Consider the following 24,916-nt stretch of genomic DNA (forward strand, 5'->3'; position numbering starts at 1 on the left):
TTTGCAGGTTTTTTTTTTATCAGTGCATGTTATTGGCATTACATATCATTTTTGCAATTGGGTTTCAATATAAATGTTGCATCATTTGTCTCCTATAGCCTCTGGGTCGCACTGTCTATTGCTGGTTGTAGAATGAGCTAACTGAGAATCAATCATTCAACTGGCATTGATTGTAACTCTTTTATCTGTGTTTTTTTTTTTAGCTCTTCTCCGCTGATTTATGATCACACACCACATCAAAGCTGAATGTACTGGAAATCAAAGAGTCAATAAAAGTCAAATGATACAAAATTTTTAGTAAAATCTAACTACAAAATAGATTTTTAGCCCCAAATACCTGAATTTAAGTAAAAATAGAAAAAAAATTGTCAACCCGTTGGACAACTGTAAGGTGCGCAGGGCGGTAGTCATGGTCAAGGAGCTGCGTTCCCACACCCTGGCACCCTACAGATAAAAGGTGTGCTTGTTCATTAATGTTGTGCTGTGTGCAGTGTGGTGTACTCACTTTCAGGCCGGAGGCCTCTGCTGCATCCATGTCCTTGGGTCCAGCATCAGCCGCACACAAATCAGGGGGACACTTGCTTCTTAACAACTAGTTCAACTGTACTTAACAGTCTAAATTCAGTTGATGATACAGCACAGTACATGTCCGTGTTCTTCGTTAATTCAGCCCGAGCTATCCCATTGCTTACTGGCTCCTTCAACCCCCGGGGATACTTTGTCGGGCTCTGCATTATTAACAAGACCCGTTCCGTCTCCCTTACTCATTTCTCCGTCCGGCTGCCACTTGTTGGAAAAGAATAAGGCACACTTCCCAGGGCCTAGTTTGGGTCGTAGGCCCCAGAACATTACAGGAATCACTGCTGAGATTCTCATACAGCCAGAACACTGTGAACTTCTTGAGCCTTCTGGCTTTGAACTCTTACTAAAACTTTATTTCTCAATCTAATCTAACCAGGAAGTGCTCACCTTTTAGATGACAACAACTTCTCCCATAGCTGGTCCCAGCTGGTCCCAAACGTATTCACCACATCTAAACCTGTGTCCTACTTCCTATAACTAATTTGCCTATCACTGACTATTTCCCTTTCTTACTCTAAACAAGTGGTTCACAAACTCCAGTCCTCGTGGACCTCAACAGGTCATGTTTTCAGGATTTCCATAGTGTTACACATGTGAGAGAATTCCTGATGCCTTGATGATATTTCCATCACCTGTGAAATACTAAAGAAATCCTGAAAACATGACATGTTGGGGTCCACGAGGACTGGAGTTTGGGAAACACTGCTCTAAACCATTATCCCTATACTATACCTTATGTACTTAGGTATCTAAAGTTACTAGCTATCACTAACTTAAGCATTAAACTGTGCCCTATACTTTCCCTATATCTTATACACTAATAAAATTGTAAACTAATCACCATTCCTTAGAAGAACCGCATAAATTAGTGCTTATAAGGTTTTATGCACTTTACATTTTACACTGCTAAGAAGAAACCAATAATATCCACATATCTGAATACACGTCTTGTAAACGTTGGTTTCAGGGAGCGAGGCGTATGACAGTCCCTGTCACACCCTTACACAACCCCTTTAAGGCCTAAACGATCCAGATCTCATGCAAAACCCTCTCTCCATTATATTCTCTGCTTTGTGCTGTCCTCTTGTAGGTCGTATCCTGAGGACATAGACGGCCGTGTAACATGGACAACGATCGTATCGGAATGGTTGGACTGAGCGGTAGCTCTCGTGACCTGAGCGTGACAGCTGCATAGAAATACAGGCCATCATGCTCGGGTTAGGCAAGCCATCGGCCAGTCGGAGCATTGCGATGCGGTCATCAGACTGCGACCTGATATTCACACCTCTGTCACTGCAGCGGTTTCAGTACGGCTAGTAATGCAAAGAATGAAGTTTTCCAGGGTCCTGGAATTGGGGAATCTCTAAGGACTTGCTGCCTTATTAGGAGCGGCACCCTCTGCAGAACAGAATGTGTCTGAGGGGTGGGGGTTATTTTTGATATCATACAAAGGCCAGAAGTCTTGATAAACATGAATTTCTGCCAGGGGAAGACAGAAGCGAGAACTAAGCAGATAGAGATGGAAAACTAAGAGATGATAGACTTATTTACTAGCCACCGGGCATGGGCCAAATACTATGGACAAGCGGCTGTGGACAAGCTGGGGAGATATCAGCAGTAAGGGGATCTTTACCATTAGGACAGGTGAGCATGTAGGATCTTTGCCTCTTAACGACATATAATAATTAGCAAGATGACTTTAACCCTTTTATTTCACAGTCATTGCTCATGGAGAAGAGTAGAAGATGCTGGTCTCCATCTCATATGTGGACCTTATCTAACTTTTTGGGTCCCTCATATTTTTCAAGTCTTGTAACTTTTTCTAATTTGCTTTTCTTTGTTCTTCTTGCTGATTTCTGAGCCTTTACTCTCTTCTTCTGGTCCTTTCAGAAAGAGGAGGAGGCACCATCCAGGGGAGGATGAGAGAAGCTTTAGACTCGGTGCTTGTGAGATAGGGAGGTTGAAGTACAGACGGCAGAAGACTGAGCTCTGAGATATCACAGAGAGGCAGATCAAGTTCACGAAGACACAATAAGAAAAAGATGTGTTGATATTAAGAAGATATTGAGCAGAAAGAGAAACGACTACAGTCCAGGAGGACACTTCATTACGTTATTATATTACTAGATAGTGTGAAGTGAGATAACCAGACATCATGGACTGTGGGCAAACCAGAGACACACCCTGGGATTGTCATGCAAGTGACTTCAAGATACCCCACACAGGGGTGAGTATGAAAGTGCTGAGATTCGCTAGACCTGTTTTGTTCTTGGGAGATGAAGGAGCGCTAAATGTAGTTTTCTATAATTTATTTTGGTTCCATGACAATTGTGTACAAGATAATTGTGTACGGACAATTGTGTACAGAAAATTGTGTACAGGCCAATTGTGTCCAAGGCCAATTGTGTACAAGGACAATTGTGTACAGGGCAATCGCCTTGTACACAATTGCCTTGTACACAATTGTCATTGTACACAATTGGCCTGTACACAATTGTCTGTACACAATAGTCCGTACACAATTATCTTGTACACAATTGTCCTGTCACCATTTAATTTTGATTACCGGTAGTCCAACATTATGTATCTGCTACATCCATACATTGTAGGGGTAGTATTTAACTATACTGATACTAACTTTGGTTTCCTTTTCGTTTTCTTATGCCACCTTCCTTTCCTTGTATACCTTATCCACCATCTTTTTTTCATTGTTGCATAATTCCTACCAACTCTATCATCTTCTTCTATAGTCTCTCATTTATTTATAACACTTTCCATCATCCTAACTAAACCTGTCTTCTCCACCGATGTATCCACCATTATACCCCAACTCTTCCTTTTCCACTGTGTTTCCTTCCTTTCCCCCAACTTCTCCCTTCTACTCTACTCCACCATCAACCCGTCCACCTACAGCTACTCCTCTTCTTCCATCCCTCTCCATGGCCATTGGGGCATTATCAAATGCCCTGGGCCTCTGGATCCTGGCGCGAGCCTACGCCCACTCCCGAAAACTTCGAAGATCAAGGGCACAGTTTCTACTTTTGGCTTCTGGACTCCTTTTGACAGACTTGGCTGGACATCTCATAACTGGATCCTTTGTCCTATGGCTCTATTCTAATGGAAAATTACCAATGGCTGGATGTCAGTTTCTTGGGGGTTGCATGGTATTTTTTGGACTTTCTCCTCTACTACTTGGGCTTCTTATGGCATGTGAGCGTTGTATTGGACTTACAAGACCACTATGGCATTCAGCTGTTGTTACCCAAACCCGTGCTCGAATTGGCCTTGGTTTAGCTTGGGCTACAGCTCTCCTGGTATCTACTCTACCGCTGCTTGGTTATGGTACATATGGACTGCAACCTTCAGGAACCTGGTGCTTTCTACAGGATCCTCCTGGATTTTGCCTACTATTCTCTGGTCTTGGTCTTGGATCACTGGTGGCTGCATTGGTGTGCAATTTGATAGTTGGAGTTACCTTGCTTCGGGCTCGAATCTTGCGTGCTTTGGGGGAAGATCGCAGGAGGAGGCGTCGAAGTGCCCGTTCCCATGACTTGGAGATGATGGTGCAACTGTTGGCCATCACCATTGTTTCTTGCGTTTGCTGGAGCCCAATACTGGTGAGGACCTTTATGTTCCTATTCTCTCCTCTGCATGACTAGAGTATTCGTGATGTATTAAGAATCCTTCTCACACCTCTGACATTATGAATATCCACCTTAAGTTCAGAACAAAAGGTTTTATGACTCTGAAAAAGCAATGATCACATCCAAACCGTGTCGGCTTGAGCCTTAACAAATCTGTCCAAGATGCTGTCTCCAGTTCAATTTGCAACCAATTTAGAACCACCCCTGCGAGAGCAACACCATCCATTAACCAAAGCACTTAACCCCCAGTAGACTCTCAATCATTTCAATGAATGACATCCAGTCTACTAAGGCTGCCAAGACAGATAAATAACACCACACAAGCCCTCATCCCACAGTCCAACATTTTTTTTATAGGCAGAAGTTTTGGCTGCCAGACGGTTCTGGTGCCCAGTCTATATGGCTAGCTACATCCATTAGTCCTCCCAAGTGCCAAATACGAGTCCTCCCTTCTGATCCCGTTGCACCAAGACTGATTGTTCACAGATTGTGCTTTCCCTACTAAAAATATGAGCAGGAAAATGCATTTAATTTAGCCCAATAGTTGGAAAAGTAGGTACGAGAACCACAAGACATATCTAAATGTAGCAGAGCTGAGATCTGCACTTGGCACAAATTCTCAGTATTGTCCCCAGCTAGTTACTAAAATACACAAAACGAACAGTTTCCTGACAAACTCAACCCTGCTACATCAGTGCATGGAATGGCAGTGCCGGAAACCATTGAGCAATATTCTAAGTGCGACACTTCAGTGCATTGCCGTAATACCGCAGCACATCATTCGAATTTTGATATTATGGGGTCTGTAGGTTCATATCTTGGTAAGGGAAAGTGGGCATGGATGATACTGACATTATATTACATACTAACACGAGAAAGGCATGGAAGTCACAAAGTAGTTTTATAAACCGGATGAAACCTTAATGTTTGCTAAAAGTCCTATTATGACGCCCCCATAGATTAGGAAACCAGGGTTATTTTGATCAAGGCAGCTGGACAGGGAGAGACCGCATGGAACACACCCCAATGTCAGGTCTAGTATTAAAAAGACTGACCGGCACCTCCAAACAGAAGAAGTGTAGACAGATGCAAGCGTAGACAACCAAGCTGATACAGTCTGGTCATGTAGTCATACTCCTAACCATAAGGCTATGTTCCCACTATGCGTTTTTGGTGAGTTTTTGACGCTGCATGTTTTGCAAGAAAAAAAATGCAAGTAACTTATTTGACTTAATGGGTGCAGAAAATCTGCAATATCAAAAGCTCATAATGGGAGCGTAGACTCCTACTTATTACTAACATACCAAATGGTCAGTGCCGTGCAAAAGTTTAGGCAGGTGTGGAAAACATGCCGCAAAGTAACAATGTTTTCAAAAACAGAAGTGTTAATAGTTTAGGTTTATCCATTAACAAACTGCAAAGTGAATGAGCAAAAGAGAAATGTAGTCACATCATTATTATTAAGTGTATTCACCATTTGTCTCCAAAATGTCATCCATTCTTCCAGGTACACTTGTACAAAGTCAGGGATTTTTTAGGATTGTAGTCAGGTATATGAGTAATCAATTATACCAAACTGGTGACAAAGGATCATCGTTTTCATACGCAGCTTGGTAATAACTGAAACGGAAACAGCTGGGTAGGAGGCTGTATCTAATTCTGTCATCAGGTTTTTGCTATGTAATCTGAGAGCAGCATAATGTAGGGGCAGGGAGCCTGATTCTAGTAATGTGTCAATTACTGGGCTGCTTGGCGTAGTTTTGATAGATTCCATGTTTTCTCTGCTGTAGATGTAGCAGTGGTCAGAATGCTGAGCTGTGTATAACCCCACCCACACCACTGAGTGGCAGCTTCCCGTGTACACTGCACATTATCAGCAAGCTGACAATTAATGGTAGGGACAGGGTTATACAGATTAGCTAGCGACATCTAGTACTGCATTGATAATCATTGATTGCATTGAAACTACAGCAAGCTGCTGAGCATATGGTACATCCCTGGAGTCAGACTCTCTGCCCCTACATTGCTTCTTTCAAATTAAATAGCAAAAATCTGCTGATAGATTCCCTTTAAAGCAGGTCAGTAAACAGAAAAATATTTCTACAAATGTGAGGTTGTGTAAGACAGTTTCATGTCACATGTCACACGATGGCAAGATTGAGCACAGCAATAAGACATAAGGTAGTTATACTACATTAGCAAAGTCTGTCCCAGGCAAGGATTTCACCAAAAAGGGTTTCAAAGAAGCGGTGTGCATGCTCTTTTGAAGAAGCACCAAGAAATGGCCAACATTGAGGATCATGGACGCAGTGGTCAGCCCAGGAAACTTAGTGCAGCAGGTGAAAGACATATCATGCTTACTTCCATTTGAATTTTGGAGAATCCAGCAGTGCCATCAACTCAGAATTCATACAGTGGGACCTGTTACACCAATCTAAAGAATTCTGGAAAGAAGTCGTCATCAGTCAAGAACGGTGGCTAAAAACCAAATGGGAGAGGGGCTCTGGACTGATGAGTCAAAATGTGAAATATTTGGCTGTAAAAGATGGCAGTTTGTTCTATGGAGGACAGAAGAATGGTACAATAATAGGTATCTGAAGGCAATTGTGAAGCGGGGGGGGGGGAGGGTCCTGAAAAGTTCGGGGCTTTATTTCAGCCAATGGAGTCGGAGATTTGATAAGGAATAATGGTGTACTCAGTACTGAGAAATAGGGAGGCGTCTCATCGGCTCCAACTTTATTCTGCAGCAGGACAATGACCGCAAACATAGAGCCAGTGTCATTAAGAACTATCTTCAGAGTAAAGAAGAACAAGGAGTCCTGGAAGTGATCATATGGCCCCCAGAAAGTTCTGATCTCAACATCATCCAGTCTGTCTGTAATTACATAAAGAGGTAGAAAGATTTACACAAGCGACATTCTCAGAAGATCTGTGGTTAGTTCTCCAAGATGTTTGGAACAACCTCTCTGCCAAGATCCTTCAAGACCTGTGTACAGGTGATCAGTGTACCTAGGAGAATTGAGGTTATTTTAAAGGCAAAGACCGGTCACACCAAATATTGATCTGATTTAGATTTCTCTTTTGTGAATTCACTTTGCCTTTTGATACTTAATAAAACAAACCATAAACTATTACATTATTTACTATTAATTTATATATTTAAAAGCATTCGTACTTTGCAGCATTTTACCACACCTACCTAAAAATGTTCACAGTTCATGTGTTAGAGGAAGAAAAGTGGGCAAGCACAAAGATCTGAGCCACTTTGACAAAGTCCAAATTGTGATGGTAAATAACTGGGTCGGAGAAACTTTATAATGGTAGGTTGTGTTGGCTGTCCCTGGTATGCATTGGTAAGTACCAACCAAAAGTGGCCCAAAGAAGTACAACTGATGACGTATCGATAGGGTCATGGGAGCCCAATGTTCTTTTATGTGCATGAAAGCGATCACTAGTGCCTATTTGGTCCAATCACATGAAGCTGGACCTGTAGCTTAAATTGTTGACAAGGATGAAAAAAATACTGTCCATGATAGAAAAGTGTCAGAACACGCAAAAATTGCAAATTTCTGCATGCGGGGCTGCATTGCCCCAGATGATTCAAAGTGTTCATGATGACTCCTGTCAACTGCTGAAAGCACCTACAATGGGCCTGTGAACATAAAAACAGGGCCATGGAGAAATTTTTGGAAGACGGTGGCCCAGCCTGATGAATGTTAGTGCCCTCTTTCAGCTGGATAGCCCCCCAGCCAAGCTGCAAAAATTGTTTAGGGATGAGGGGTACAAAAGTTTACAGATTGTGGTGCATCACTTGTTTGCGCAATATTTTGCTTCTTTTGCTCATACTTCAGAATTAGATGCCGGGAATGGAAATTATTCTGCTCTCTCTGGAGTCAGGACAAACCAGTAGTAAAGTAAAAATGTATCTTTATTGTCTACGCGTTTCAGAGTCCACTGACTCCTTCCTCAGGAAAACCATACATCCAATGTATCCAATGTATGGTCGTCTAATTCTGGCTTATCCACAGGAAGCTGCAGCATCTGGATTGTGAGCTTTTTAGGTGTTGTGTCACACACAACCCTATTAAGCGAGCAGTTCTGTTACTTTTTTACTAATCATTTATGTTGGACAAAACCTTATTGCGCTCTTATATTTTTGAGTAAAATGTAAACTGCTCTTGTATTCTATAAACTACTGACAACATGTCTTCGAATTTCTAAGCAATAAATTTTGTATTTATTTTCAGAAAATGAGAAATTGTCAAAATAACAAAACTGCAGTGCTTCCAGACCTCAAATAATGCTAAGAAAACAAGTTCATAATCGTTTAGAAACAACAATACTAATGTTTTTTTAACTCGGGAAGAGTTCAGAAATCAATATTTTGTGGAATAACCATGATTTTTAATCACAGCTTTCACGCGTCTTGGCATGCTTTCCTCCAGTCTTTCACACTGCTTTTGGGTGACCTTATGCCACCCCTGGTACAAAAATTTAAGCAGTTCTTCTTTGTTTGATGGCTTGTGACTAGCCATCTTCCACTTGATTACATTCCAGAGGTTTTCAATGGGGTTCAGGTCTGGAGATTGGGCTGGCCATGACTGGGATTTATTGTGGTGGTCCTTCATCCACACATTGATTGACCTAGCTGTGTGACATGGTGCATGGTCCTGCTGGAAAAACCAGTCCTCAGAGATGGGGAACATTGCCTGAGCAGAAAGAATCAACTGTTTTACCAGGATAACCTTGTATGCGGTTTGATTTATACGTCCTTCGCAAAGATTAACTTGCCTAATTTCAGCCTTGCTGAAGCATCCCCAGATCATCACTGATCCTCCACCAAATTTCACAGTGGGTGCAAGACTCTGTGGCTTGTACGTCTCTCCAGGTCTCCGTCTAACCATTAGACAACCAGGTGTTGGGCAAAGCTGAAAATTAGACTCATCAGAGAAAATTACCTTACTCAAGTCCTCTATGGTCTAATCCTTATGGTCTTTGGCAAACTTCAGCCTAGCTCTCCTTTGCTTCTCATTGATGATAGGCTTTTTTCTACCTTTACATGACTTGAGCCCTGCCTTTAGAAGCCTATTATGAACTGTTCTTGCCGTGCACTTCACCCCAGCTGCCATTTGCCATTCCTTTTGTTGGTCACTTGATGTCATCCTGCGGTTGCTGATTGACATTTAAATAAGATGATGGTCATCCTGCTCGGTGGAGAGTCGTTTTTGCCCTCTGCCAGTCTGTAGCTTTGTTATCCCCAATGTCTGCTGCTTGACCTTGTTGGAATGGATTGCCGTCTTAGAAATTTTAATGATAGAGGCAACATGATGCTCACTGTAGTCCTATGCTAGTAAAGCCAGAATTGAGCCCTTCTTTTCCTCACTCAAGACTTTTTGTTTCAACTCTTTTGGCATGGTTAAATGTTATTTTATCATTCCTATTACATTTGGGATATTACTAGCACTTGTTTTGCCATCCAGCTTGTCCTATTGCAAGAGGATTGTGAACACCACAGCAGGGTATTTTATACTTTCCTTTGTTAAATTAGATTTGGTTCAGGTGATCACCTAATCAGAAGCACACTGGAATGGAATGGCTGTCCGACATGTAGAGAAGCTGATTTTTATAAAACTGTGCAGTGGTCTCTTAATTTTTGCCAGAAGTTTACATGGTTAGTATCTGGGATTGTGGACAACACACTGCAGGCAATTTTGGGATTTAGCAAGCCCTTTGTTATTGATATGCCCCTTACTGCCCATTCCCCTTTCATTTTCTGCTTGTTCCAAATTCCTCTTCCCCGTTTCCTCACAATGCTGGGGCACGTGAAATCTTTCAGATTCTTTACATTCTGTGAAGTTCCAGAGAGACCCTGGAGATTTGACGTCTCTTTTAAGAGTCTGGAGATTTTCCTTTTTTGTTTTGGAAGCCTCACATATGTTCTAAGACACTGCAGGGGTAAATATAAAGAGACTGGCAATGTTGATGGACTAGTGTATATATAATGAGACAGGCACTGTTGTTGGTGGACTGATATATATACACAGTATATATATATATAGTGCCTTGTAAAAGTATTTATATCCTGTGAATTTTTCCACATTTTTTCATGTTACAGCCACCAACTTATATGTGATTTTATGTGGTATTCTAACACAAAGTAGTACCGTAAGTATTTATAAGGTGTAAAATATAAATCTGAAAATTGGGATGACGTACATTTGTATTCAACCCCTTGTAGTCTGATGCCCCTAAATAGAATCCTAAGTGTCCAGTTGCTTCCAGAAATCACGTAATTAGTAAATTGAGTCCAACTATGTGTGATTTATTCTCAATATTCTGACTATAACTACAGGTCTGTGAAGGCCTCAGAGGTTTGTTTGAGAAAACTTGGGATCAAACAGCATGATAAAAAGAAAGGAACACACCAGACATGTCAGGGATAAAGTTGTGGAGAAGAGTTATATTCTGGAGTTAGGGTTATGTTATAAGAAATATCCCAATCTCTGAAATCTTACGGAGCACTGTTCAATCTATCATGCCAAAATGGAAGACGTATGGCACAACTGTAAACCTACCAACACATGGCCGTACACCAAAACTGACATTCCAAGCAAGGAGAGCACTAAATAGAGAAGCGGTCAAGAAACCAATGGTCACTCTGAAAGAGCTGCAGAAATCTATAGGTCAGGTGGGAGAATCTGTCCACAGGACAACTATTACAGCACAAATCTGGCCTTTATGGAATAGTGGCAAGAAAGAAGCTATTTTATAAAACAAGCCATTAGAAGTCACGTTTGCAGTTTGCAAAAACCCATGCAGGGGACTGTGGTAGAGCGACTCATTCGGCTGGACATAGAGGTATCACTGGAACACTGTCTCTTTAAGAAAAGGCTTGGTTTATTGTACCAGCATAAACCAAGCTGGGAAAGTAAACATGGCCCTCCAGGCAAAACAAAGAAACAAAAAAACAGTCCTTTTTCCCAGCGGGATCTGCACGCTCACAGGCAGCAATGTCCACTATTCAGATAGAGCACACAACTTCCTTGAGTCCTATATCTCCAGGAACCACTGAACCCTGGAAGCTATGGCAGTCAGCCATTTAAGCTCAGACCTTGTGACTCCATCATGTGACTGATCACATGATCCTGACATCACACAAGTCCTGTAAGAACACTGCAGATGGAGATAAGTGGACCTCCTCCCACCCGCTCTATGGAGGTCCACTAAAACGAGCCCATCATATAACTTTATATAACCCGTCCCAACATGCAGTGTGCTGGAGGAACCTATTCTGGTTTTACATCACTGACGCCATCATGCGCATTGACACGTATCTCCCCTCCATCACTTCACCCGTGTCTCTGTCACAGGCACACAACTAGCTTGTGGAAGAAGGTGCTCTGGACAGATGAGACCAAAGTCAAACTTTTTTGGCTCAATGGAAAAGCTATGTGTGGCGGAAAAATAACACATCACCCTAAAAACATCATCCCCACATCAAACATGGTGGTGGATGCTTTTCTTCAGCAGGGACAGGGACACTGGTCAGAGAAGATGGTCCTACAAAATATTAACTTAGGGGGGCTGAATATAAATGCATGTCTCAATTTTCAGATTTATATTTTTAAAATATTTAGAAAACCATGTATCATTACCTTTACGCTTCACAAATGCTTACTACTTTGTGTTAGTATATCACATAAAATTCCAATAAAATACATTTATGTTTGTGGGTGTGGACGTGAAAAAAATGTGGAAATATTCACGGGGTATTAATACTTTTTCAAGGCACGGTATATATATTCTTTCCTGCATGAATTATGTTATATACAGTATAAAGAGATAGGCACATCAGCAAAGTTATGTATACAGTATATAGGGGCTGGTCATAGGGAAAAATAGAAATAAATGAACTGGCACAGCAGCATATATACTATACACAGAGACGATACCGCTGTTGGCATAGTGGAACAGACACGGCTTGCATTACTGTCATGAAAAGTGTGACAAGCCGTGATCCTGGCACCTCTGAGTCTGCAGAAGGGGCCTTGGCATTTGTGAAGGCATAAGCTATATGTAGATATATATACAAACTGTATGTAACAGAACTCTGCATTTAATGAACACATGAATTCCATTATTACTACACACCATCAAGTTCTTTAAGGGGAAGCTATCATCAGAAAATGACATATTGTTTAAATCAGGTTTTTGTTTTAAATGTATTTTTTTTACACATTTTTGCCATTTTTTTCCACAATTTGCTTTAAAAAAAAAAATAGATATCTGGTAATTTTCACATTGTCCAGTGGGGCTTTTTTTTTCCTAGAATCTAACTCCCAATTGAAATAGAGAGAGGAAAGAAAAATCTAAACTCTGGATTTGCATTTTTTGTCACCACAATTCCATAAAAAATGCAACTGAAAACGATCAAAAAATCATATGTACCGTAAGTTAGCATCAATAAAAATGTTGGGTCACGATGCTAAAAAATAAGCTCTCCCACAGCTCCATCACCAGAAAAATAAAAACGGGTTAATACTTTAGGACTGTTGGGTCTTTTCTGTTGTCTGGTGACCTGATGCCACCACCGTCACCACCCCGTGTTGCCTATTGTTTTGTCTTTTATGCTCTCTCTTTGTCTCTTCATTTTTAACTCTGGGATGTATCAGCATCGCCACTTTAACTCTTCTGGTTTTCTTCACCTTTTTTTTTTTAACGCCATATATGATCCCCTCTCTCCTGTCCAGGGGCGTACCGTCAATAGTAGCAAACCACCAGCTGCTATGGGGCCCGGAGAGGTGAGGGGGCCCGCGACGGCCGCTGTGGTTTGGCAGCTGTGCTGTGCTGACACAGTACTATCTCCTTTAATTAAATGTAAGCAACGGCCGACGGTCCGCTGTATACCCACTGGCCGGGCCCCTTGAAGCTCCCCTTTCCTTGTTTCCTGGTCAGCAGTTGGCTGAAGTCTCTGGCTGGATTTGCATAAGAACGCCACGCCTCCTAGCAGCCAGAGGAGGGAGCTAGTGATGGGCAGTCCGGCTCTTTTTGGTGATCTGGCTCTCACGGCTCCGCTCACCAAAAAGAGCCTGCTCTTTTTGGATCCTAAATGGATCCCTAATGGATCCCTATTGCTTAGGTGCTCAGGCGTCCATAACTCCGCCCACCTGCTGCATAAGCCCCACCCACTTTCTAAGACCCTATTACATTGCTGAGTGGGTGGAGTTTTGTTCGGGTGGGCGGAGTTATGCCTGCCGAATGCCGGGATTTTACACCCAGTGAGAGCCAGTCAAGGATTTTAGTGGCTCTCACTGGGGTGCCAGCTCCCATCATTCGCAGCAGGGAGCCGACTCTTGTGTCGGATCATTCGCGACCGACACATCACTAGAAGGATCAGCACAGGTGCATTGCAGGAAGCAGAAGGGTCTCTGGTGCTGATGGGCTACATGTACAAGGTGATGTGTTATAATGAAGGGTCCTGTCTGCACGTATAGGCTGTCTGTCAGTGGTGGGCTGTGCTTGGTCAGGATGTAGCAGAGCGTTGTGTGTTCCCCCTGCAGAACATGAGCTCGCAAGATGGAGTTAAGATGTTGCTCCTTGGGAGGAGGGAGGAGACCCAGCCGTCTGTCAGGAGGTGGATGAGGTGTGTGAAGGACTTTGGCTTCCTCCCTGTGAATTGTGACATAACACTGCTTCTTCAGTAGTGATGTGTCGTTCGTGAACGATCCTATTCAAAGAGCCGGCTCCCTGCTGCGAACTAAATGAGCCGGCTCTGCAGGGAGAACAGCCAAGTTTTTTTTTTTTCTGGCGCCTGGCAGCTTAGTGAAGCCTGACTGTGACTCATCTGGGGGGAGGAGCGGTCAGGAGAGGAGGAGATGTGGAGTTGTGGGCTATAAATAAATGCACATGAGTTAACCCTTCAGATGGTGAGCCCGGCTGGGGGTGGAATTTTTTTGTTAAATGTGTCCCCTCACTGTGCTGTGTGCGATATACAGCGTCCTGTGTGCGATATACAGCGTCCTCCTGTGTGTGATATACAGCATCCTGTGTGTGATATACAGCGGCGTCCTGTGTGCGATATACAGCGTCCTGTGTGCGATATACAGCATCCTGTGTGCGATATACAGCGGCGTCCTGTGTGCGATATGCAGGGTCCTGTGTGCGATATACAGGGTCCTGTGTGCGATATACAGCGTCCTGTGTGCGATATACAGCGGCATCCTGTGTGTGATATACAGGGTCCTGTGTGCGATATACAGGGTCCTGTGTGTGATATACAGCGTCCTGTGTGCGATATACAGCGTCCTGTGTGCGATATACAGCGTCCTGTGTACGATATACAGCGGCGTCCTGTGTGCGATATACAGGGTCCTGTGTGCGATATACAGCGTCCTGTGTGCGATATACAGCATCCTGTGTGTGATATACAGCGTCCTGTGTTCGATATACAGCGTCCTGTGTGCGATATACAGTATATATATATATATATATATACACACCACTGAGCCACCAATGATTTATTCTTCTGCCTTGCTAAATGTGATATATATTGACAATCAATCAGCTACTTGTTGGCCAATAGCTGATAGCCCATTTTGGCATTTCTTATGCTCACAGGATGATCAGTATAGATTGTTTTGTGTGCATAGATTACTATTGTTCTCAGCAGCACATACATGCTGAGAACTGAAAAAAATCAAAGACTAGCTATAAAATTAATTGTTTGACCTATAACATGCACGCCTGGAGTTAAGAGCACCTGTTGATTTTATTTATTTATTTTTATTTTTTTTTGGGGGGGGGGCATTCAGACTTTTGCTATGGGGCCCCATGATTTCTATGTACGCCCCTGCTCCCGTCTCTGCACTTTTTCCTGTGCTGCCTCTACGCTTTCAAGTTTTCTCATTCCTGCACAATCACATAGTGGATGAGGTGAAAGAGATTCAAGTTCAGTCATTCTAATAATCCATGTTCTATGTCAACGGCAATGTGGAAGAGGAAAAAATCCAATGCTTTACATATTAACTCATTAACCCTATATGTTGCTTTATTCCATGCTGAACTAAAGCCCTGTTTGGGTAATATTATAATTATTGTAACTATTTATATTTAGGGCAGGGGCGGACATACCATGGGTCCAACCTGGGCAGCCCCATAGGGGCCTGAAAGGTAACGGAGCCACATCCACCTCCAAAACAGGCGGAATTGTGCGTTATGATGAATTATTGGGCTGTACAGGGCCTTCATATTGTTCTTGCACAGGGCTCCTCATCTGTCTGTGACTGCTCCTGGTTTAGGATGTACTCCGCCAATATGCAGGTGCTGATTCAAAGAACTTGTCCATGAATCAGGTCCCATCTACCTGTCAGCCATATATTACGGGTGCCGAATCTACCTCCTGGTGTAGGTCAATGGTCTCCAAATTTTCTAGAATTGAGTAAATTCTGGAAATTGTCACACAGAACTCCCATGTCATCTGTTCTGGTGGAGACTGGTTGACTACTTCTCTTGTCGATATGCCATTCATCTTGTAGTGTAAGTACAGTGAGTACGGAAAGTATTCAGACCCCTTTAAAGGGAATCTGTCACCCTTTTTTGGCCTGTCAGCTGCCGGCATTGACATCAGGGGCTTATCTACAGCATTCTGTAATGCTGTAGATAACCCCCCGATGTAACCTGAAAGATAAGAAAAACATGTTAGATTATACTTACCGGAGGGGGCGGTCCGGTCCGATAGGTGTTGCGGTCCGGTCCGGCGCCTCCCATCTTCATACGATGCTGTCCTCTTCTTCCCTTCCTGTAGTAGCTCCGGCGCAGGCGCACTGCTCTGCCCTGTTGAGGGCAGAGCAGAATACTGCAGTGTGCAGGCACCAGACTTCTGGCGCCTGCGCACTGCAGGACTCTGCTCTGCTCTCAGTAGGGCAGAGCAGTGCAACTGCGCCGGAGCTACTACAGGAAGGGAAGAAGAGGGCGGCATCGTATGAAGATGGGAGGCGCAGGACCGGATCGCAACACCCATTGGACCGGACCGCCCCCTTCGGTGAGTTGTATAATCTAACGTGTTTTTCTTATCTTTCAGGTTACATCAGGGGCTTATCTACAGCATTACAGAATGCTGTAGATTAGCCCCTGATATCAATGCCGGCAGCTGATAGGCCAAAAAAAAGGGTGACAGATTCCCTTTAAATATTTCACTCTTTGTTTCATTGCAGCTATTTGGTAAATTCAAAAAAGTTCATTTCTTTCTCATTAATGTACACTCTGCACCCCATCTTGACTGAAAAAACAGAAATGTAGACATTTTTGCAAATTTATTAAAAAATAAAAAGTGAAATATCACATGGTCATAAGTATTCAGACCCTTTGCTCAGTATTGAGTAGAAGCACCTTTTGAGCTAGTACAGCCATGAGCCTTCTTGGGAATGATGCAACAAGTTTATCACACCTGGATTTGGTGATTCTCTGCCATTCTTCCTTGCAGATCCTCTCCAGTTCCGTCAGGTTGGATGGTGAATGTTGGTGGACAGCCATTTTCAGGTCTCTCCAGAGATGCTCAATTGGGTTTAGGTCAGAGTTCTGGCTGGGCCAGTCAAGAATGGTCACAGAGTTGTTTTGAAGCCACTCCTTCATTAATGAGAAAAAAAAAGTTAACTTTTTTGAATTTACCAAATGGATGTAATGAAACAAAGAGTGAAAAATTTAAAGGGGTCTGAATACATTCCGTACCCACTGTACATGTGGATCTTGCCAATATGGTCTTCCAAGGAGCAAAGAGTAAGAAACACGTCCATAGGTGTCGTTTTAAGAGCCATAAGACTCATTTCTTCCAAGAACCATTCTATGGTGTGTTATTTTCATACATGTCAATGGTACAAGTCTAACTGCCTCGACGCGTTTCACCAAAAGGTTCATCAGGAGGGTGATATACAGTTATGGTAGTGGGATAGTTTGCCCAATATGGTGTGTCTAGATAAGGAAGTGTTCAAGTTAAATAGGCCGCCTTTGATTAGGAAACATGCCCGTAGCATCTAAATACATATCCATTCATGATACTGGGTGCAGAGAGCAACCAACACATATTGTCTGCACATTCATAAAGCAAATGTGCCGGCCCAGACTAACCCCTAGAGGTATGTGATACAAATCAAGCTAGATTAGTGCGCCCATAAGAATGTGACTGTACTCATGACCAGAAAATACTGAGTGCGCTCCTCCACTGGGAAGCACTGCCGATGGGACGCAGCATGCATTTGATATGATATGTGCATGCAGGGAAGTACGCCTGTGCGTTCCATGCCGGAACACACAGCTAAACTGTGCGCCTACCCCGGAAAAAAGATGTGCGTTCCAACATCGGAACTCACCACCATACATAAAGAAAGAGATCTCATATTTGTTAAGAAACTTGGGGGTCTCATAATTAATAAGAGAATAAATTTATATGGATAAAAGCGCTTCATTAATGATAACAAGGAATTATTGATAACAAATCCCTACAACACGGGAGGCCTGGTAAGGGGTAAAAAATAGGCGTATGGTGAAAGGCGAAGATATGATGGGCAAAACAAAACAGGACGGTGTACAAAATAATGACCAGGGTAACACAGATATGTATATATTATACAGGATCTCTATATTCAGGGAACCTAGCAGCAAGGCGAGTATAAATAAAGATAACATAATCCAGAACTGGGCCTGGAATGTCGCAGAAAACACGCAGAAGAACATAGTTGTCATTTACAGCCTGGCTCCCAAGATTAAGCCTGCAGGTGACTCTGTGTGTCCATCTTGTAATTTAACGTACTTCTACGTCTGAATGTACCAAATCATCAAGAAAAGATGGGAAATTTAGAAGTTTAAAATTTAAGATCGAATTTGATGTGAAACGTAGCACAGCCGTGCAAAGTGGTGCACAAGTAGGTTCCCAGGCCAGTGAATATACAGTGCCTTGCAAAAGTATTCGGCCCCCTGGAACTCTTCAACCTTTTCCTATATGTCATGCTTCAAACATAAAGATACCAAATGTTAATTTTTGGTGAAGAATCAACAACAAGTGGGACACAATTGTGAAGTTGAATGAAATTTATTGGTTATTTTAAATTTTTGTGGAAATTCAAAAACTGAAAAGTGGGGCGTGCAATATTATTCAGCCCCTTTACTTTCAGTGCAGCAAACTCACTCCAGAAGTTCATTGTAGATCTCTGAATGATCCAATGTTGTCCTAAATGACTCATGATGATAAATATAACCCACCTGTGTGTAATCAAGTCTCCGTATAAATGCAGCTGCTCTGTGATAGTCTCAGGGTTCTGTTTGAAGCACAGAGAGCATCATGAAGACCAAGGAACACAACAGGCAGGTCCGTGATACTGTTGTGGAGAAGTTTAAGGCTGTGTGCCCACGATGTGATTTTTAAGCGTTTTTGCGGTGATTTTCCGTGTGAAAACGTTAAAATCGTGTACAGAACGCCCCCCATGCATTCCTATGGCATTCCGCACATGCTGTGCTAATGCTGCGCTTTTTTCCGCGGCGGTATCGCATCACGGAAAAAATCGCAGCATGATCATTCTTTTGTGCGGAATCGCAAAGAATTGCCACGATTCCGCACCCATAGGAATGCATGAGAATCGCTTACTTCCCGCATGTGGCTATGCCCACCATGCGCGAAGTTAAGCATCTCATGTGCGGTTGGTACCCACGGTGTGGAGGAGAGGAGACTGTCCTCCAGGCCCTGGGTACCATACCCGTGTAAAAAAAAGAATAAAAAATCGGGGTATATTTACCTTCTGACGTCCCGCGCTGCATTCCCGGCCTCAGCGTTCCCAGTAATGCCTTGCGGCAAGGTCCTGTGATGACGTAATCTCGCGTGACTCTAGCGGTCTCGTGAGATCGCTATAGCAACGTGAGACCAACGTCATCACAGGTCTTGCAAGGCATCGCTGTGAACGGGAGCGTCGCTGAGACTGCGCGGGACGTCGGAAGGTAAATATACCCCGATTTTTTATTTTTGTAATCATTTTTAACATTTTATCTTTTACTATTGATGCCGAATAGGTGGCCTCAATAGTAAAAAGCTGCTCACACTTGTCAAACAATATGTTTGACGAGTGTGACCAACCTGTCAATCACTTTCCAAGCGATGCTTCAAATCGCTTGGAAAGTGCTTGAATATCGCACGCGAAAATCGCGAACATAATCTCGGTGAAATCGCGCAGAAAAAAACGCGCGATTTCTGGGAAGGATTCCGGTTTTCAGTGTCCGGATTTAAACACAACGTGGGCACATAGCCTAAAGCCGGATTTGGATACAAAATGATTTCCAAAACTTTAAACATCCCAAGGAGCACTGTGCAAGCGATCATATTGAAATGGAAGGAGTATCATACCACTGCAAATCTACCAAGACCCGGCCGTCCCTCTAAACTTTCATCTCAAATAAGGAGAAGACTGATCAGAGATGCAGCCAAGAGGCCCATGATCACTCTGGATGAACTGCAGAGATCTACAGCTGAGGTGAGACAGTCTGTCCATAGGACAACAATCAGTCGTACACTGCACAAATCTGGCCTTTATGGAAGAGTGGCAAGAAGAAAGCCATTTCTCAAAGATATCCATAAAAAGTGCCATTTAAAGTTTGCAACAAGCCACCTGGGAGACACAGCAAACATATGGAAGAAGGTGCTCTGGTCAGATGAAACCAAAATCGAACTTTTTGGCAACAATGCCAAATGATATGTTTGGCGTAAAGGCAACACATCTCATCACCCTGAACACACCATCCCCACTGTCAAACATGGTGGTGGCAGCGTCATGGTTTGGGTCTGCTTTTCTTCAGCAGGGACAGGGAAGACAGTTAAAATTGATGGGAAGTTGGATGGAGACAAATACAGGACCATTCTTGAAGAAAACCTGTCGGAGTCTGCAAAAGACTTGAGACTGGGATGGAGATTTGTCTTCCAACAAGACAATGATCCCAAACATAAAGCAAAATCTACAATGGAATGGTTCACAAATAAAAGTATCCAGGTGTTAGAATGGCCAAGTCAAAGTCCAGACCTGAATCCAATCGAGAATCTGTGGAAAGAGCTGAAAACTGCTGTTCACAAACGATCACCATCCAACCTCACTGAGCTCGAGCTGTTTGCCAAGGAAGAATGGGCAAGAATTTCAGTCTCTCGATGTACAAAACTGATAGAGACATACCCCAAGTGACTTGCAGCTATGATCGCAGCAAAAGGTGGTGCAACAAAGTATTATGTTAAAGGGGCCAAATAATATTGTACGCCCCACTTTTCAGTTTTTGTATTTACACAAAAATTTAAAATAACCAATAAATTTCGTTCATCTTCACAATTGTGTCCCACTTGTAGATCCTTCACCAAATATTTACATTTGGTATTTTTATGTTTGAAGCATGATATGTGGGAAAAGGTTGAAAAGTTCCAGGGGGCCGAATACTTTCGCAATGTACTGTACGATTAAAACTTGGCACTCAACTTAACAAGAGAATCCAAAGAAGATTTTTATTGCAGTCTGTCCTAAAATTGATGAGACGTTTCGGTCCCACATGGACCTTCGTCAGTCCAACTGCAAAAGACTAGGATGAAAGAAAGGTAAGTACAAAATGGTTGGATCTGCAAGCCTGTAACAGTAACCGCTATGTATACTTCAGCATAGGCCCAGTATAGGGTCCTTCAAAGGAATTTAGTATGCGCTGGGGTCCTGCTTGCAGCAACGCAGTAGACGCCGCGTTGGTGCAAGCAGGACCCCAGCGCATACTAACACGGTCTGCTCGCTTCTCTTGGCTCGGATCCCGCTCACTCGGTTCTGGCCCCGATCATCGCTCTATTCCTGGTCACTTGGTCCTCACTGTTCAGGTCCCAGTTTGGTCACTCGATTCTTCACTTGAGTCTGGTCACTCGGATCCTTACTCGAGTCTGGTCACTCTATTCTTTGCTTGGGTTTGATCACTTGATTCTTTACTCGGGTCCGGTCACTAGGATCCACACTTGAGTTTGGTCACTCAATTCTTTACTCCAGTCTGTTCACTTGGATCCTCATTTGTGTCTGGTCACTCGTAAAGGCGCCTATAAGTCAACCTTGCTGCACCACACGTCCATCTTGCTATAGGTTCAGGCGTCGACTCCTCCCCTTCACTGCCCTCCTGGGCCTTTTATAATTGTTAACTGCGCCACAGGTATCACCTGACCTTGTGCCTCCTTCAATGTCTTCCCCCAGGGAACATGTACTGTACATCACACCAGTTCTTGCTTCTTTTCCTATCATCTTTAACCAGCAGATGGCGGTGCTCTCTTGCAGACACTCGGTTAGGCATTAACTCTGTGCGTCTTCTCACTTGTCCATCTTCTTGTATACCTGTGACTGGTCTTTATAAGAAAACAGTACAAGACACTGATACGCTGCAATATGACAGCATTGCTGTGTACGGTAGAAGTGAACACAGGTGCAAATACTCTATGGAAACTGATAAAAAGTTAAAATAACGAAAGATATATAAATATAAATAAAATTGGCATCACAGCAAGCATTATAGTCCAAACTAAGAAAATATTATAATATTTATCCGATACGGTGAACACCAAAACAAAATAAAAAAATCAAAATGGCAGAATTGGTCTTTTATAGTCACTTTGCATACAAAAAAATGGAATAAAAAGAGATCAAGAAGTCATATGGACCCCAAATGGTAACACAAGATTATACCTATTGGAAAGTGAGGAGAAAAAATGAAAAGCACGTAAAGCTATGCCTTTGGGTTCAGGAAGGGATAATTAAGCCTAACCCAAGTAATTCCAGATATCTTGATATCTATATTGATAATTGGGCATTACAATTCCCCTTATCAATGGGGGCTTCTCTGTACAGTCTGGTGCTGTCCCAGCAGTACTGACAGTGTCAGACTCTATAGGGACACACCCAGGTACGGACTGGGACTGAAATTTAAATCACACAGGCCTATGCTCTCACTGTCCCCAAGCACTAGTTAGGATATACCGTATTACTAATATTACCCTATTAATATTATTTCTAATGATACCTGTTGTCTTCTGGTGTAAGAGACGGAGTCAGCGACTTTGTGCTTTGTCACAGCTCTTAACAGTATATGTGTCTTGAGAACACCGATTCTGTTAATAACATAGCAGACAAGGCAGCCCATGACCAGACCGGCCCTTCTGGCATTTGCCATAATTGCCAGATGGCCAGTCCGGCCCTGGACACACCCCTTTGACAAGGTTAAAGGTTACAAACACTTGTCAATTTATTTATACATTTCCAGGAAGAATATCAGATTAATGCTAAAAAGCCAATTTCTACAAAAAGATGTAATTTTAGGGGTAATGCAAGCATTTACTAATACCTACGTCGGGAGGAAACAATTCTAAACTCTTTCCCCTTCCTCTTCTCCTCAGGTCTCGGTGGTGATGCTACAGACCGGCATACCCCTGCCTCGCCCAGATTGGCTGCTGTTCACGGTACGCTTGGCTTCATGTAACCAGATCTTGGACCCTTGGGTTTACATCCTCCTCAGACGTTCTGTCCTTCGTCGCCTCTGCAGCATCTTTGTGAGAGTTTCACGTGTTCGCGGTGGAAAACCAATTCGTTGGGATCCGAGGGACTTTCAGAGCTCTGGCCACAGTGAAATCAGCCACTTATAGGCTCTATGCATGAACATAGTGTACAGAGATAATTCAGGGAGCTCTCAGCATATGTGAACGAGCCTTGTATTCGCAGATGAATCCAGATGTCTTATACATACACATATAGAAAATGACCGAAGACTCACTCACAAAATATGATAGTCTTATTACCTTCTGGCAGAGCTTGGGTAATATTGGGAAGATCACTGTAGTAACTACACTCCCGTACACACAGATGCTGGCAGGTATCAGCTCTGCACGATTTCCTCATACAAATTGAGCCTCAGCTATTGGTAACTCACAAAAGAGAAATCACGTGGACGGTTTAATCTTACCTTCTTCTTTTCTAGTACCAATAAAAAAAAATAGAGGTTCAGTTTCCTTTCATTTGGCCGATTTGTGATGCAGTTCGACAGGTACCTCCGCCATTGTCTCTAGATTGTACCTTTATTTTTCCTTCTGGAAATGTTTGTCTTAATTTTCAACTGGGTGTTACTATTACTCTTTTGATAGGGTTTATCCCTGCAGACTGACATGATCACCCCAGATTGTATAGTGACAGACGTTACTTATCCTCAAGAGAAGATGGAACCTACCCACAAGGGGAGACAGGACTTATCCTCAAGGGGAAACGGGCCTTACCCTCAAGGGGAGACGAGACTTATCCTCAAGGGGAAACGGGAATTATCCTCAGGGGAAGACATGACTTATCCTCAAGGGAAGACGCGACTTACCCACATGGGGAGACAGGACTTATCCTCAAGAGGAGACGAGACTTATCCGCAAGGGGAGATGGGACTTATCTCAAGAGGAAACAGGAGTTATCCTCAAGAGGAAACAGGACTTATCCTCAAGGGGAGATTTGACTTACCCTCAAGGGGAGACGGGACTTATCCTCAAGGGGAAACGGGACTTATCCTCAATGGAAGATGCAACTTACCCGCAAGGGGAGATGGGACTTATCCTCAAGGTGAAACGGGACTTATCTTCAAGGGAAGACGTGACTACGTGACTTACCCTCAAAGGGAGATGGGACTTATCCTCAAGGGGAAACGGGACTTATCCTCAATGGAAGATGCAACTTACCCGCAAGGGAAGACAGGACTTATCCTCAAGGGGAAACGGGACTTATCTTCAAGGGAAGACGTGACTACATGACTTACCCTCAAGGGGAGACGGGACTTATCCTCAAGGGGAAACGGGACTTATCTTCAAGGGAAGACGTGACTACGTGACTTACCCTCAAGGGGAGACACGACTTACCCACAAGGGGAGACGGGACTAATCCTCAAGGGGAGACGCGACTTACCCATAAAGTTAGACAGGATTAATCCTCAAAGGGAGACATCAGATCGCTGATTTCAAGGTATCATTTTATTCAACTTTCTATGATCTGCGTGCACAAACAGACGGCTTAGGAGGGTTGATCCTTCTGACAGATTTTCTTTAAGATGAACCACACTTTAGGAAAAACACTTGCAATCAAACTCATTCGCATTTTCAGATACTTTCTTGTCCTTAGCTGTAGTATAGCCCTGTATTTAACTTCATTTTCAATTTCAGTTACCGTGGCCACCTTTTACCTTTTTTAGGGTTTATCCTACTGACAGATTCCCTTTAAAGAAGACCTGACGGCCCTCTAGACAAGTCTCTGGGTGCTGGGGGAGAGAGGGTGTTCTTAATTCCTTTGTTATTGCTGACTGTGTCATACTGTAGAGAGACACTCCCCATTCGGGAAGGTAAATGGTAACACCCAGTTAATTTTTTCATACATTTTTAGGAGGAATAACAGAAAAATGGAACAATGCAAGACTCTACGAAAAGAGGCTTTGGCGCTTTTATTATATTGGAAATACAAGTGTTTACTGGAACAGACTGGGGTGGTGATAGCTCCCCTTTAATTTAGTCTCTAAAGAACCATGTAACCATCCCATTGTAGTTGTACAAATAATTTCAGTGTGACTAGCCATCTAATGTGTATGACTCCAGGTCCTCTGTGTTGCCTCCCATGGCCTCCACCTGTCGGTATGGA

The 24,916-nt window shown here is 43.1% G+C and overlaps 1 protein-coding gene across 2 annotated transcripts; it reads left to right on the forward strand.

The window, feature by feature from the left end:
- The first annotated feature begins 1,268 nt into the window (after positions 1-1,268).
- On the forward strand, positions 1,269-23,291 carry PTGER1 (prostaglandin E receptor 1). 2 transcript variants are annotated; one of them, XM_073588726.1, is made up of 4 exons: positions 1,269-2,226; positions 2,473-2,809; positions 3,333-4,199; positions 22,657-23,291. In XM_073588726.1, the coding sequence occupies exons 3-4, from the start codon at positions 3,390-3,392 to the stop codon at positions 22,900-22,902; spliced, it is 1,056 nt and encodes a 351-aa protein (XP_073444827.1). In that variant the 5' UTR covers positions 1,269-2,226; positions 2,473-2,809; positions 3,333-3,389; the 3' UTR covers positions 22,903-23,291. The 2 variants fall into 2 exon arrangements, with proteins under 2 accessions (XP_073444827.1, XP_073444826.1); XM_073588725.1 differs by having other exon boundaries at positions 1,269-2,809.
- The last annotated feature ends 1,625 nt before the right edge of the window (positions 23,292-24,916 follow it).

Source organism: Dendrobates tinctorius, unplaced genomic scaffold, assembly GCF_039654945.1.
Source record: "Dendrobates tinctorius isolate UK_male_01 unplaced genomic scaffold, ASM3965494v1 ptg000104l, whole genome shotgun sequence".
In the NCBI taxonomy this organism is placed as follows: domain Eukaryota; kingdom Metazoa; phylum Chordata; class Amphibia; order Anura; family Dendrobatidae; genus Dendrobates; species Dendrobates tinctorius.